This window comes from Aulonocara sp. 'chitande type north' Nkhata Bay, linkage group LG14 (assembly GCF_057382095.1).
Source record: "Aulonocara sp. 'chitande type north' Nkhata Bay isolate Kocher_YH1m ecotype deep benthic linkage group LG14, A_spYH_male_GT1.1, whole genome shotgun sequence".
Taxonomy (NCBI): domain Eukaryota; kingdom Metazoa; phylum Chordata; class Actinopteri; order Cichliformes; family Cichlidae; genus Aulonocara; species Aulonocara sp. 'chitande type north' Nkhata Bay.
In genome coordinates, this window is record NC_141357.1 from 3,549,899 (window position 1) to 3,565,458 (window position 15,560).

At 42.6% G+C, this 15,560-nt stretch overlaps 1 protein-coding gene across 1 annotated transcript; it reads right to left on the reverse strand.

Annotated features, from left to right (window-relative positions):
* Positions 1–8,616: 8,616 nt before the first annotated feature.
* LOC147313886 (paraneoplastic antigen Ma1-like) lies at positions 8,617–9,680 on the reverse strand. Its single transcript, XM_086262688.1, has 2 exons — positions 9,672–9,680; positions 8,617–9,549 (listed from the first exon to the last, which is right to left on the reverse strand). Exons 1-2 carry the CDS (start codon positions 9,678–9,680, stop codon positions 8,617–8,619), a joined length of 942 nt encoding a protein of 313 aa, XP_086118814.1.
* Between the last annotated feature and the right edge of the window lie 5,880 nt (positions 9,681–15,560).

Consider the following 15,560-nt stretch of genomic DNA (forward strand, 5'->3'; position numbering starts at 1 on the left):
CAGCACTCCTAGATATGCTGGGATTAGTACCAGTGATTTCTAATAGATTAGACGGGTTGCATTTGCACTCAGGCATATGTGAAAATGTATTATTTCAGCTGTGAGGATTATTTTGTTGTTTGACACTTTTAAATTAGTGCATTACATTAAGTTAATTAAATTTTAAATAGCAGTGTAACTTTTATGACATTAACATCATAATGAATCAAAATAAATGACAGTGAATCACAGAATAATGAATGCTCATGAAATAAAAAATATATTCAACATTTGGTAACAAAAAATGCTACAAAAATGTAGTGAGAACAAGATTTAAGTTTAATTGGTATCATATCTAATAGCGTTCTTATCAGTAACATTTATTCTACATATAAACAGTTCAGTTAATCTCAGTTTTATCGAACTGATATTAACTGAGTTCGATAAAACTGAATTAATTTTGTCTTAAATACGTTTTAAACTAGTTTTGCAATCAGATGAGTTGCCTCTTGTGGTCATTGCAAAGAATGCAGGTTTAAGGCACTCCTGCACAGGATTTGCTTTTCATTGTCTTTTACATAAACTTGAAGGCTCCACTCCAGTTGAATTAAATGATGCAATGTGTGTAATGTGAACTGGAGTAGTTGCACAGTTACACATAGAGTATGTGTACTGCTAAATTTGGGCATCGCTCTTCCGGAAGTTGGCTACAGCAAACTGCTGCAAACTGGTTTCCTAACCGGAAAGAGATCCATGTTCATGAATTATTTTTAAACTGCTTGAGGCAAGAAATGAGTGAAAACCTGGATTGGGACTGAGACCCTCTTATACTCAAGAAAGAAAGAATACACTACAAATACTAAACCCTAAGTTACTTCAATGTATTGATTAGTGCGTGTGACTGATAAAGTTCTTAAGATGCATAAAATAAAGTGCGTGTCTGTTCAATGTCCAAGAAAGTCAATCCAAAAATTTAAAACATTCTCAGTTTCTGTCAGGATGTCGCTGTGTAGATGGAGAAGAGAGGACCCAAACGCAGGACTCACTGCTTGGTGATTACTATGCAGTGTTGGGCAAGTTACTTGTAAAAGTAATTCATTATAGTTACTAGTTACTTCTTCAAAAATCTAACTGAGTTAGTAACCGAGTTACAAGATTCTAAAAGTAATTAATTACTTGAAAAGTAACTATTGCGTTACTTTAAAAAAAATGTTTAACCCTCTGGGGTCCAGGTCATAATTGGCCATTTTTAATACTTTTGATTTAACCTCTAGATTTCACCTTTAAAAATGATTTACTTTGGCTTGTTTGGTATTTTCCTTTCCAGCACAAACTCATGTGTCTGAATTTACAGTTATGTTTTCATTTTGACATACTGTATTAACACAATTGATCTACAATCAGGCAAAAACCATAAAATCCGATTAGAAAAAGTTATATTTTTTACTGTAACAACCACAAACATTTTAATTAATCATATCTCATAACCTTAAATGCAAATATAAATTGTCAATTTTAAAATCATATGCACAAGTTCTGCAAACAACAAAGTTATTTGCAGCCATTTACCTTTTACCCTTTTTATAACCATTTCAAACTATTTACAGAACAATCAGCTGTTCTTCAATAAGATGCAACACAAATTATTTGTGCCACTCCAGAAAATAATTTCTGTCCACTATAAAGGAGAACATCACAGCCTGATACATGCAGGTCTGACAGCAGCAGGTGTATCACTCCTGTTTCTACCTGGAGACAGCAGTCGCCTCATTGTTCTGACACACAACACAAAACTATCCACAACACTAGGGCTGTTCGATAAAACGATATATATCTGATGACGATATAAAAACATCTATCATTTCATTTTACGCTATCGTTTGTTTCGTGGTGTCGCAAAATAAACTGTTTACAGCAATATTTTTTCATCGTTTTGATGGTCACTGTAGTGGCTATATTAATTTCTTAAAGTTCTCTCTTTCTCTTATATTTAATATAACCACACTACAGACGGACAAGCGTCTGTTTTTATGCATTGTCGTTAGCAACAACGACGGTAAAACCATCTCGTGTCCGCTTGTTTATTTTCCACATACACCTTTCAGAATAAAGCTCAAGATCCTGTTGAGACTTTTCAAAATAAACTGAATCACGTGAAACAATATGCAGAGTGTTTACAGATGAGAAGCAAAAAAAGAGCCGTCAGGTGCTTAAAAAATAAACTTAGACTCAAACGTTAGAACAGGCTTTTCCCCGCAGCACGCTGTGTAATAAATACTCACAAAGAAAACGGCGGCCGATACAACTTATGTCTAAAAATGTATCGTTTTATTCATCGGTTAAAACATTCGACTCCAGCTACGCGACGCCCACGAAACACTTCACGCAAGTCGAGCTGCCCGAGATTCATAGAATTTTCAGAAAATGAAAAAAATTTTGTGATTTATATCGTTATCGGGACGATAGCTGTCATATATCGTTATATGAGATTTTGGTCATATCGCACAGCCCTACACAACACTACACACTAACTACACAAGGCAACACATTAACTACACACTCCAAACACGCTAAACATCACAAATCTCTCATATCTCAAAACTCGCTCTCTCTCTTTTTCTGCTGTCTTTCTTTCTCTCTCTCTGTCACTCCTAAAACTTCCCCCTCTTCCTAAACAACCAAATGTCATGTTGCCATTTTTTGATTGGTCGACATGGTGCAGTTTTCCACCAACACGAAAGGGCTGTTTTTTGTTTTGTTTTTTTTGTAACACTTTTACCACCGGCTCGTGTGACAAGACTCCCCCCTTATGCCCTCGGGTGCAGTCTTGACTCTACTTAAACATTCTGTGATAAAAGATACATCTCAAAAAATAAATATCAGTCTAGGGTTCATATGATTCTCGTGTCCACACAGACAAGCGGAGGCTAAGGAAATACACTTAACCGATTAAGGCTAATACATGTGAATACTCAAATGATAAGACACCATGCAATAAACCCAACACAGGATCTCAGGGTTAGAAAATGTATTAAACAATTGCAGGAAATTCACATCCAACCCTTTTTTCTTCATGAAAAAAAAACACATATACAAAACATACAATAAACCCCCGGGGGATAGATTTCAGTATTTTTTCCCTTAATCTGTCCAATGTTATTCTTTTCCCAGAGTGCACTCTTAGTTTATTTTTGTTGTTGGCGCGCTTTAGTTGGAGCTCTTAATAATAACAACAATACCTCCGAGTATCCGTGATGTCTCCACCTCCTCCGATGAATAACTCACTCGTTGTGGTAGCAACCGTCTCCACTCGCGGCAGCGAGCAACGAATCTCCGGTTCCTTAGATAGCAGCGAATCATCCACGGTTAGCGACTCTCTCCCGAGACAACTCTCCAACTCCGTCTCTCCGCTCCGGCGGAATCTCGGTTAGCCAGGACCGTGGCGTTAGCCTAGCTCCAGCTAGCCAACGTAGCCAAATGTGCCTCGTGCTTAGTCAAGCACAAAAGATACGGGAAGCCCGGCTCAAACGCTCCGAATGATTACCGGGAAGCCCGCAGACGGGTGATATGTTGTTGCCGAACAACTTTGGTGACATAAGCAGTCCCGAAGTCCATGCTTCGTCTATGCCATTTTAGTAATCCTTCTTTTTCTCCTCTCTTCCTCCCGAGTCTCTTTCCCCCGGAAGTCATCTGCAAGTCATGACCTCTCGTGACGTAGCATAATAATAATAATAATAATAATAATAATGGATTGGATTTATATAGCGCTTTTCAAGGCACCCATACAAAACAAGTTACACTTCTTCTCTTTTAACAGACATTCACATTCCATAAAATTATTGTTTTTTAACGTAACTGATTTTTTCACACACTATTTATGCATTTTAATACAAACATTTATATCACATATTTATACCACTCTTAACCTCACCATGAACAATTATTTTCTCTTTAACTTATTCTCATGAAAACAAAATAAATACCACTGATATTTATCAGAGTATTACACTCTCCCCCCACCAAAGAAAAGCATGCCCTCATGACTTTGTACCTTGAAAACATAAACCAGTATGGCACAACAGGTGAGTAAAACACACAACTAAGCAAAGATGGATGTACCTATCCACTTATAAAAACAAGAGACATATTTCACTGTAGTGGCGGCTACCACACTGGGATGACCTGGTTCATCATAAGTTAACCTCAAAGGAGCCCTCTTTAACCTCTGAGGTCTGGTCTTAATGTCAAAGTCAGGATTAGTCTCAGAATTAAGTTCAGTGTCCTCTTCTTGCAAGAGAATGTCTTCAGGCAGTGCTTTGTCTTTCCCTGTCTCCTCAGGATTCTCGCAAGTATCAGGTGATTCGGCTTCGATGATCTCAACAGACTCAGATTCATTTACACTGTCCGTCTCAGGTTCCTCTACACATTCCTGTGTTACTCCCAGCCCAACTGTTTTTGGTTGTTCAGCTACGTCGCTTAAGGAAATACCCAAATCCAGACTGAACGGTTCCAGAGTATCACTATCCATGTTGCACCTGAGAGGTTCAACAGTCAGATCACACCAAAGTCCAAAATCCTCATCTTCGGAGTCAGTGTACTCTTTCTCATCTTTATCACTGGGTGTGACTCCTTCCCTTTCAGAGTCTTTATCTGCCGTTCTCTGCGATAGTGTCTTTTCCTTTCCAGGCTTGTCTGTGCATTCTTTCTGTTTCCTCCGTCGCAAGACTCTCCTTGTAGGGGTGAGATCCGTATGGGATGCAGAGTCTAGACATATCCTCTCCCCAAGAGGCAGTAAGTGATTTCGATGGAGGATCTTGATTGGTCCATCACCATCTTCAGGTTTCAACCGGAACACTGGTAGGTTCGGCATCTTGCTTTCCACAACATATGGTTTTGACGCCCAGCGATCGGCCAGTTTATGCTTCCCCTGTAACCCGAGGTTTCGTAGCAAGACTCTGTCTCCAGGTAACAACTGTGCGAACCTGATTCTTTTGTCATACCGCTGCTTATTGTTCTCATTCTGTTTGGCAGCGACGGACTCTGCTAGTTCATAGGCAGCCTTTAACTCCTTCCTCAGGTCAGAAACGTACTTGAGGTAAGTTTTCTGTGGTGTGCCATCACTAGAAGTCTCGAAACACAAATCCACAGGTAACCTAGCTTCACGCCCAAACATAAGGAAATAAGGAGAGAAACCTGTAGCTTCATTTGGAGTGCAATTATAAGCATGAACCAAATGAACGACGTGCTGACTCCATTTTTTCTTTCTGTTCGGTTCCAGGGTCCCCAACATGTCCAACAACGTCCTATTAAACCTCTCGGGTTGAGGGTCTCCTTGAGGATGATAGGGCGTCGTTCTTGATTTTTCAACTCCAAGTGAACTCAACACTTCATGGACAAGGCGACTTTCAAAATCTCTGCCCTGATCACTGTGCATCCTCCGTGGCAGTCCGTAATGAACAAAATACTTCTCCAGCAACACCTTTGCAACCGTAGAGGCTCTCTGGTCTTTTGTTGGAAAAGCTTGAGCATAACGAGTGTAGTGATCGGTAATGACCAGAACATTTTCTGTGCTGCTCGAATCAGGCTCTATGGACAAAAAGTCCATACAAACGAGGTCGAACGGTCCCTCACTTTGCAAATGCGACAAAGGTGCAGCTCTCTTGGGTAGAGTCTTTCTTTTTATACACCTCTCACAAGACTTGCAATACTCTTCAATCTCTGACTTCATCCGAGGCCAGTAGAACCGGTTTCTTACCAAGCCGTATGTCTTGTCGAGGCCCAAATGACCTGAGTCATCGTGCAGTGATTTCAGTACAGGGACTCTATACTTTTCTGGTAGTACCAACTGAGAACAGCGGGATTTCCCTGGATGAGTTACAATGCGATACATCACTCCTTTTTGCATCTTTAACCTGTCCCACTCTCTCAACAGCAAAGAGCAAGTTGGTTGCTTGGTCTTGTCAACTTGGTTACTATTCCCATTACTCAGAGCTGTCCACACTTGACCTATGCCGGGGTCTTCCCGTTGAGCGGTCGACAACTCAGCAAGACTCACAAAGGGCATATTCTTAACACTCAAAGAAGCCAGATTGCAATAAGCTTGTGGGATAGCTTGTGGAGAAGTGCCAAAAGAGTCAATGGCTCTTCCGGATCGTGGGTTTTTATGTTTCATCACCCCAGACATTTGACACAAGGCTCTCACTCCTGCTGCAGGAACGTCGTCCCACTCGGGTTTGGATATCGACCCCGATTGTGGCCGGCGAGAGAGAGCGTCAGCGTCAATGTTTTGGACTCCTGCTCTGTACTTGAGACTAAAGTCATATGTAGACAGGGCAGCAAGCCAACGGTGACCCGTTGCGTCTAGCTTGGCAGACGTTAGCACATATGTCAGAGGGTTGTTGTCTGTCCTCACCTCGAACTTGGTCCCGTACAGATAGTCATGCAGTCTGTCCACTACCGCCCACTTCAGCGCCAAAAATTCCAATTTATGGGCTGGGTAATTCTTTTCTGAAGGAGTCAAACTCCGACTGACGAAAGCCACAGGTCTCAATCCTTCGCCTTGATCCTGGTACAGCACTCCTCCTAGCCCCTCCCGGCTAGCGTCTACATGCAGCACATAAGGTAGCTGAGGATCGGCAAAGGCCAACACAGGAGCTTGGGTAAGTCGTCGCTTCAGCTCCTCGAAGGCTGCCTCACATTCTCCGCTCCATCGACCACCAAAGGGCTCTGCGGGGTTAAGGTGCGGACCATCCTGTCTCTCCTTTACTTTCTTCTTTGCAGTTGAAGGGTAACCAGACAACAGTTGGTTCAATGGGTGAGCTACCTTGGAGTAATCTTTCACGAAACGCCGGTAGTACCCACAGAATCCAAGAAACGACCGTAACGCAGTCACAGTGTTGGGTCTTGGCCATGCGGTTACAGCTTCAGTCTTCTTTGGATCAGTAGACACCCCGTCTTGAGATATGATGTGCCCAACGTAAGTCACCGATGGCTGACAAAACTGACATTTATCCAGTGACAGCTTCAGTCCTTCGTCCTTTAGACGGTCAAGCACCTTCAGCAACCGGATCTCATGCTCCTCAAGCGTGGCTCCAAACACAATGAGATCGTTGAGATAGACCAACACCTCAAGCAAGTTCATGTCTCCAACAGTTTGTTCCATTACCCGCTGAAATGTAGCGGGAGCCCCTGTCACTCCCTGTGGCATTCTTTCAAATTGGAAGAATCCAGCCGGGCAAATGAAAGCTGTCTTTTCCTTGTCGGAGTCTGCCATGGGCACTTGATAGTATCCACTCCGAAGGTCAAGCACACTGAACCACTTGCTTCCACTGAGACATGCCAAAGCATCTTCAATTCTTGGCACCGTGTATTGGTCGGGAGTGGTGCGGCGGTTTAGGGTCCGAAAATCCACACACATCCTTATTTTCCCATTCTTCTTTCTCACGACCACAATGGGTGAGGCATAAGGACTGCGTGACTCTGTAATAACACCAGCAGTTTTTAGCTGCGCTAGATGCTGTCTCAATGCCTCCACGTCAGCAGGCGGCAACCGACGAGACCTCTCCCGAAATGGTTTGTCCTCTGTGGTTTTAATAGTGTGCTGGGTGCTCTTACTGCATCCGACATCAAACTCAAGCAGAGAGAAAACTTCACTCCGCTCCATCATTTCTGTCACCAACCTTTCCTTCCACTCCTTAGGAACTGGTGAGTCTCCAAAGTTGAAAGAAGAGGGGCTCAGCTTCCCAGGGAACTCGACTTCAGACTCTTCCTTCCCAGGTAGAGATGACACAACGTCGACTGGAAACAGATGAGCTATTGGTGTCCCTCTGGTCAAGGTAATTTCCCGTGCTGACATGTTTCTAACTAGAACAGTAATTCTTTTTGCCATCACCCCAGTGGAGGTCTGCAACTCTGGTCTCACCAGGAGTCCATCGGGAAACCGTGACTCATTCTCAGGGTCATCAGGTGAGTCTACAAGGATTGTCTGAGTGCCCAGCGCTCCCTGAAATTTTGGTGCCCCAGCCACTTGGGCGACTCCCCCAGGCCGTATGGTGACAGGTTTGGCTTGGGTGAACCACACCGTTCCCCTCTGGTTACTGTCAGCATCAGGTGGTAACACTGAGATCTCACTGAAAACTTTTCTGAAGACTGGGTGAATGTGCATGGATCTCACAAAGTTTTCCCCTCCCTTTTCCCTGCAGTGGCTAAGCAATCGCCTCACAGTGGGTGTGTTGGTGCCAACAAGCAGGGAAACTTCACCTCTCACAACTGGGTCGGGACATACCAACACAAGTGCATCAATGGTCTCACTCACGCCTACATCTGCTTCCAAAAACTCCAGCCTAAGTGACAAATAGCCATCATAAGGGTACTCGGCGGAACTGAGACCCCATATCGCCAACGTGTCGATAGACGTCAATGGCAGGTGTGTCAAATATCTGTCGTAGAAGGATCTGTACAGCAGGGTTACTTGAGAACCAGAATCGAGTATGGCTTTAGAGTAGATGCCTTCAATCTGTACCGACACTACAGAGCTAGGGCCCACTAAGCCTGCAGGTACAGTGTCTTTCACTTTTCCCTCTAAGGTGCTGCACTTGGTGGAACGTTTTGCAACCACCGGGATGCCAGGCCGTTCCTCTACTGGACCCCGTGGTAGTTTCCCGATTTCTTTGTCAGTTTAATGAGGCGCTTGTTGACTTTGAGTAGGTTTTCTTCACCTTCACATTCTCTCTTAAAATGTCCATCCTCCCCACATCTGTAGCAAAATATTCCAGGTTTATCCTCTTGATAGCCAGACCTTTGTGGGGTAGCATTTCTTTTATAAGGTGGCTTGGTAGGGACTTCTGGTTGTGAAATCTGGGTGTCTGGATGTGATGCAATCGTAGCAGCTTTAAGACTAAGCATCTCAGCTTTCATGACACTTAACTCTTTTTTCAGCTTTGCCACTTCAGGATCAACTTCTTGTTCAGGTGCCGACTTAGAAACAGGAGTTACAGACTGTGACATTACTGGGTTCTTACTATCGTTTCTGCTTTGGAGCATGTCCTCTTCCTCCCTTACTTCTTTTAGCAATTCACTGAAAGAAGGGGGTTCTCGCAGCTTGTGAGTCATACGAAGACGAAGTGCAATCATGTCTTGTTGCAGTGCTCCCCTCACAACCTGCTCCATCTGTAATCGATTCATGTCAGACAGTGCCACGCCTCCTTTTCTGAAAATACAGTGCAGCAGTTTATCCAACCTCAACAAGTAAGTAGACAACTTTTCGCCCACATTTTGGTAGGTATGTCTGAACTTCACCAGAAGATCGGACGCACTCTCAGTTGTTCCAAAAGCCGTCTCCAAAACCTGCATGTAGTCATATGAAGTTGCAGTGGGCTGCTGCACTCTCAAGAACCTTACAATGTCTGCAGCTGGACCTTTCAGACTTTCCACTATTCGCTGTTTCTTTATGTTGTCACTGCACTGCCACTCATCTAGCAGATGTGTTGTCTGTTCTGCCCAGGCATCATACTCTTCCTCCCCATTGGGCGTAGGTTTCACACCAGAGAACATGCGCAGCTTACGATAGCTCTGAGAATCAACAGATGTGGTGTTACATTTATCCACTAAGGAACTGATAGCATGTATCAAAGCCGTGTTCACATCAAGGGGTGAAGGCTGAAGTAAGCCACCAACGTCAGTAAGAGTTTTACCTTCCGCATTCAGGAATGACATTAGCTTAGATTGAAACTCATCATTTTCTGCAGGAGCAGTGAGCACATGAGCTGGCCATGGACCCGCCTCACCAGGAAGTCCAACAACATCCGGTGCGGTTTGATTTCTTAAATCAGTTGAAGTCTTGATCAGTACCAACTGTGTCTTAGAAGCTACATCAAGACAACGGTCAACTATCTCAGATTTTCCAAATACTTTGACCTGACTCAAAGCCGATAGCAGAACTGCATCTGTGACATCGGGGTCCACATCACTCAAAACAACTGCATGTCCATAAGCTAACTGCTTCCTTTTGCACCAAGCTTCAATTTCAACGGCTTCCATTTTTCTTTTTTTCTTTTTTTCTTTTTTTAGCTCAAACAGTAAGAGATCTCACAATAAATGTAACCACACTTGACAATGAAAATAATTTCCTTAGCAATCTCAAAAAAAATTAGTTCCCTCTCTTTGGTGAATAACGGAAAACCAGGTCAGTCATAACAAAATTACATACAATCCTGGCTCGAGCCCCCAAAAATGTAACACTTTTACCACCGGCTTGTGTGACAAGACTCCCCCCTTATGCCCTCGGGTGCAGTCTTGACTCTACTTAAACATTCTGTGATAAAAGATACATCTCAAAAAATAAATATCAGTCTAGGGTTCATATGATTCTCGTGTCCACACAGACAAGCGGAGGCTAAGGAAATACACTTAACCGATTAAGGCTAATACATGTGAATACTCAAATGATAAGACACCATGCAATAAACCCAACACAGGATCTCAGGGTTAGAAAATGTATTAAACAATTGCAGGAAATTCACATCCAACCCTTTTTTCTTCATGAAAAAAAAACACATATACAAAACATACAATAAACCCCCGGGGGATAGATTTCAGTATTTTTTCCCTTAATCTGTCCAATGTTATTCTTTTCCCAGAGTGCACTCTTAGTTTATTTTTGTTGTTGGCGCGCTTTAGTTGGAGCTCTTAATAATAACAACAATACCTCCGAGTATCCGTGATGTCTCCACCTCCTCCGATGAATAACTCACTCGTTGTGGTAGCAACCGTCTCCACTCGCGGCAGCGAGCAACGAATCTCCGGTTCCTTAGATAGCAGCGAATCATCCACGGTTAGCGACTCTCTCCCGAGACAACTCTCCAACTCCGTCTCTCCGCTCCGGCGGAATCTCGGTTAGCCAGGACCGTGGCGTTAGCCTAGCTCCAGCTAGCCAACGTAGCCAAATGTGCCTCGTGCTTAGTCAAGCACAAAAGATACGGGAAGCCCGGCTCAAATGCTCCGAATGATTACCGGGAAGCCCGCAGACGGGTGATATGTTGTTGCCGAACAACTTTGGTGACATAAGCAGTCCCGAAGTCCATGCTTCGTCTATGCCATTTTAGTAATCCTTCTTTTTCTCCTCTCTTCCTCCCGAGTCTCTTTCCCCCGGAAGTCATCTGCAAGTCATGACCTCTCGTGACGTAGCATACAAAACAAGTTACACTTCTTCTCTTTTAACAGACATTCACATTCCATAAAATTATTGTTTTTTAACGTAACTGATTTTTTCACACACTATTTATGCATTTTAATACAAACATTTATATCACATATTTATACCACTCTTAACCTCATCATGAACAATTATTTTCTCTTTAACTTATTCTCATGAAAACAAAATAAATACCACTGATATTTATCAGAGTAGGCCTATTACATTTTATTTTTGGGTCATAAGCAGAAAGCGCTTGCTAGCGCTGTCCTTAGACGTTAAACGTGACGAAACTATTGAGGAAAAAACGCCGCGTATATATTGTTTATCATGACTCTGGTCTTAGGTGGCCTATTAACACAATTTAAAAACTGGTATCACCTTGTTGCTTTGTCATCTTAAAGTAGTTGTGTGATTGTCTTACCACGACTACTTTATTCTTCCTCAGTCAAACAGCAGCACTCATGCGCTTGTTTTGCCCCCTAGCTCCAGGTGTTGTGCCAAAAAGTGATCGTCGGGCAGAAAGCGATTGCTGCCCGCGGGAGTGCGCGCAGCTGCTTAAAGCTGTAGCGCCCAGATTACTTATGTGCGGTAAGCTGCTTCAACCATCTGTTTGTTGAAAAATACTAACGCGACCGCACCGCATTTTCTTGTTAGTAACGGTAACGGCGTTGTAACGATAGGAATAGTAATTCGTTAGATTACACGTTACTGAAAAAAGTACTTGTGGGCAGGATAAAGAGAATGTAAGAGATAGGCTGGCTGGCTGGCTGAACTGAACTGGAAACACACATGTGGGATTGACAGCAACAATGACAAGACAATGAACTGAGAGAAACTGAGGGTTTAAATAAAGTGGCTAATGCTGATGATTAGATACCAGTGAGTACAAATCAAATCCACCTCCATTGTCCCGATACCCAAAAACTCCAACCCATCTTGCCTCAATGATTACCGCCCAGTAGCACTCACCCCCATCATCACTAAGTGCTTAGAGCGACTGGTCCTAGCACACTTCAAATCCTTTCTCCCCCCCACCCTGGACCCCCACCAATTCGCATACCGCCGGAACAGGAGCACAGAGGATGCAGTCTCCATCGCAATGCACTCTGTCCTCTCACACCTGGACAACAACAACACCTACGCCAGAATGCTGTTTATAGACTTCAGTTCAGCATTCAATAAATCCACCCCTCACAACTCATCAGGAAACTGACAGACCTGGGTATCAGTTCCCTCATCTGCAAATGGTTACTGGACTTCCTGACCAACCGCCCCCAACATGTCCGGCTGGATAACCGCTGCTCATCTACCATCACAATGAACACCGGTGTACCACAAGGCTGTGTGATGAGCCCTTTCCTCTACTCCCTCTTCACCCACGACTGCAGACCTGCTGATGGTTCCAACACCATCATTAAGTTTGCAGATGACACCACGGTGATTGGCCTCATCAGTGACAACGATGAGGCCGCCTACAGGGAGGAGGTGGATCGTCTGGCTGAGTGGTGCGACAGAAACAACCTGCTGCTTAACACCGAGAAGACCAAGGAGCTCATCGTGGACTACAGGAGGAATGCTGACCCACATCCACCCATCCACATTAAGGGGACGGCTGTGGAGCGTGTGAGCAGCTTCAAGTTCCTGGGAGTCCACATCTCCGAGGATCTCACCTGGACGACCAACTGCTCCAAGCTGGTCAAGAAGGCTCACCAGCGCCTCTTCTTCTTGAGGACTCTGAGGAAGAACCACCTGTCCTCAGACACCCTGGTGAACTTCTATCGCTGCACCATCGAGAGCATCCTGACCAACTGTATAACAGTCTGGTACGGGAACTGCTCTGCCTCGGACCGGAAGGCGTTGCAGAGGGTCGTGAAAACTGCCCAGCGCATCGCCGGAGCACCACTTCCTGCCATAAAAGACATCTACAGGAAGCGGTGTCTGAAAAGGGCTGGGAAAATCATCAAAGACCCCAGTCACCCATCACATGGACTCTTCACCCTCCTGCCCTCTGGGAGGCGCCACAGGAGCCTCCGGACTAAGACCACCAGGTACCGGAACAGCTTCTTCCCCACAGCTGTCAGACTCCTGAACTCTGCCTCCTGACATCTGACCCACGTTAAACTCATGGACTGAACATACACACACCCACAATGGACAACTGTACCCTCAAACACAATAATAACATGGACTGAACCACCACTCACAACCACTAGCACTTTATATAGCCTCTGTAGAAACTATCTACACCCTCACTTATCTTAACTGCACTACTGTATAGCTCTGTGTAAATAATCATTCTGTACATTCGATAATCTTTAATCCTACAACTGTTTACAACTTGCATAGTTCCCATTTCTGTATAGCTGTATATCCCAGATTCTGTAAAGTTATTTATTTCATATTCTGTATAGTTTTTCATATTTATATCCTGTTCATATCCTGTACATAGCTTGTACTCACTACAGCCTGTACATACTTATAGTTATAGAATATTCACAACATACTTCATACCGTGTACATTATAACATACCATAATAGACCCATTTCTGTAATATACTCACATATCTATATTATTGCTAATATATATTGTAATATATCTATATCACTAAAGCACTTCTGGATGGATGCAAACTGCATTTCGTTGCCCTGTACCTGTGCATGTGCAATGACAATAAAGTTGAATTCTATTCTATTCTATTCTACACAGCTGAACTTAATCTAACTAACAATACGTAGGAAGTAGAATAGAACGTACTGCACAGAGACAGATGGGTGACATAATAAAACAGGAAATGTGAACATGTGGAAAATAAACAGAGAACTGGAACAAACTGAAAATACTGGGAATCAATCCAGGAACCCTAACAGTTTCCCACCGTGCAACAGTTTTAAGTATTATGTTGACAGACTTCAGCAAACACACTGAAAGTGACGTGTACTCTCTCAATGTGTTGGTGTTCATCATTTAACAAGATATTAAAATATCACAGATGATAAATGTCATAAAAATGGCACATTTAAGCACTAAACATGAACTGAAAAGATTTTTTTTGTTTTTGTTGTTGCAGGTTGAGCTTAATATTATGTATTACCATGTAATATTATATCAAAATAATATGTGATGCAATATTTTACAGTGGATTGTAATTACAGCTATAATCTACTGAATAGTTTTCTAAAAGGAGCTATTTTGGTTAATGAGGATTTTAAGGTTAAGCTGTATTCTCATCTGAGAATTTTTATTGTATTGAGGAAATATTTCAGTGTTTCAGCTGCTCTTCATATTACTTGAATAAATGTGAATCAAGTTACTGAATTAGTCAAGTTAAACTAAGTATTTCTTATGATTTTTGCGTCTCAGCCCAATATTTATGTTTATCTCATCTTTTTTGTTTAATACAAAGTTCAGCCTCATTCACTGACTGAACGTTATGTAACGTTGCTGAGTAAGATATAAAGCCTACCTTCACGTTTACTTATTCAAGGCGCCAATAATTTACCCTTGTGGTTTTCCAGATGACAGAGAACAGTCCTGCTCAGCAATAAGCCTCATCTCATCTGCTGCTAGTCATCCTGCAATGAATGAGGTCTGCATCTGAGATCAATACTATCTGTGAGTAATCACTACCAGGCCGGACAGCCCCGCATGAGCTGCTCACCACCCTCGGTTTGTGTGTGTGGATATTCCTTTACGTAGCTCATATATGAAATTTGCCATTACTTGGACGCAGCATCCCTGAACATTTTTGTGTTTATTTGACAGATAAATTGTGTCCTGCTAGAGTTGCTACAGGCATTATTGTTTTTATTTTGCATAGCTAGCCTAATTTTCTCAATAAGTGACATGTGTGGAATGTGAAACATGATTACTAGAATATAAGACATCACTGAATATCTCAAATTGTTAGAACAATTCAAGAAGCAAAAAATACTGCAATATAACTGCAGTTAGAAGCAGTAAAAGACAAAGTAAATTCTCAAGTTTGATCAAATCAAAACAAAGAAAAACATTTGTTTGTTTTTATTACATAACAATTAAAACAACATTGACCAAAGAGTTTATTAATACCTAGATACTAATACTATAATTAATTGTCTAATTATTCCCCAGTGAATAATGCAGAATGTATAGCGTCTTGATGCATTCTCAATCATTCAGGTAAGTACAGTGGGGCAAAAAAGTATTTAGTCAGCCACCGCTTGTGCAAGTTCCCCCACTTAAAATGATGACAGAGGTCAGTAATTTGCACCAGAGGTACACTTCAACTGTGAGAGACAGAATGTGAAAAAAAAATCCATGAATCCACATGGTAGGATTTGTAAAGAATTTATCCGTAAATCAGGGTGGAAAATAAGTATTTGGTCACCTCAAACAAGGAAAATCTCT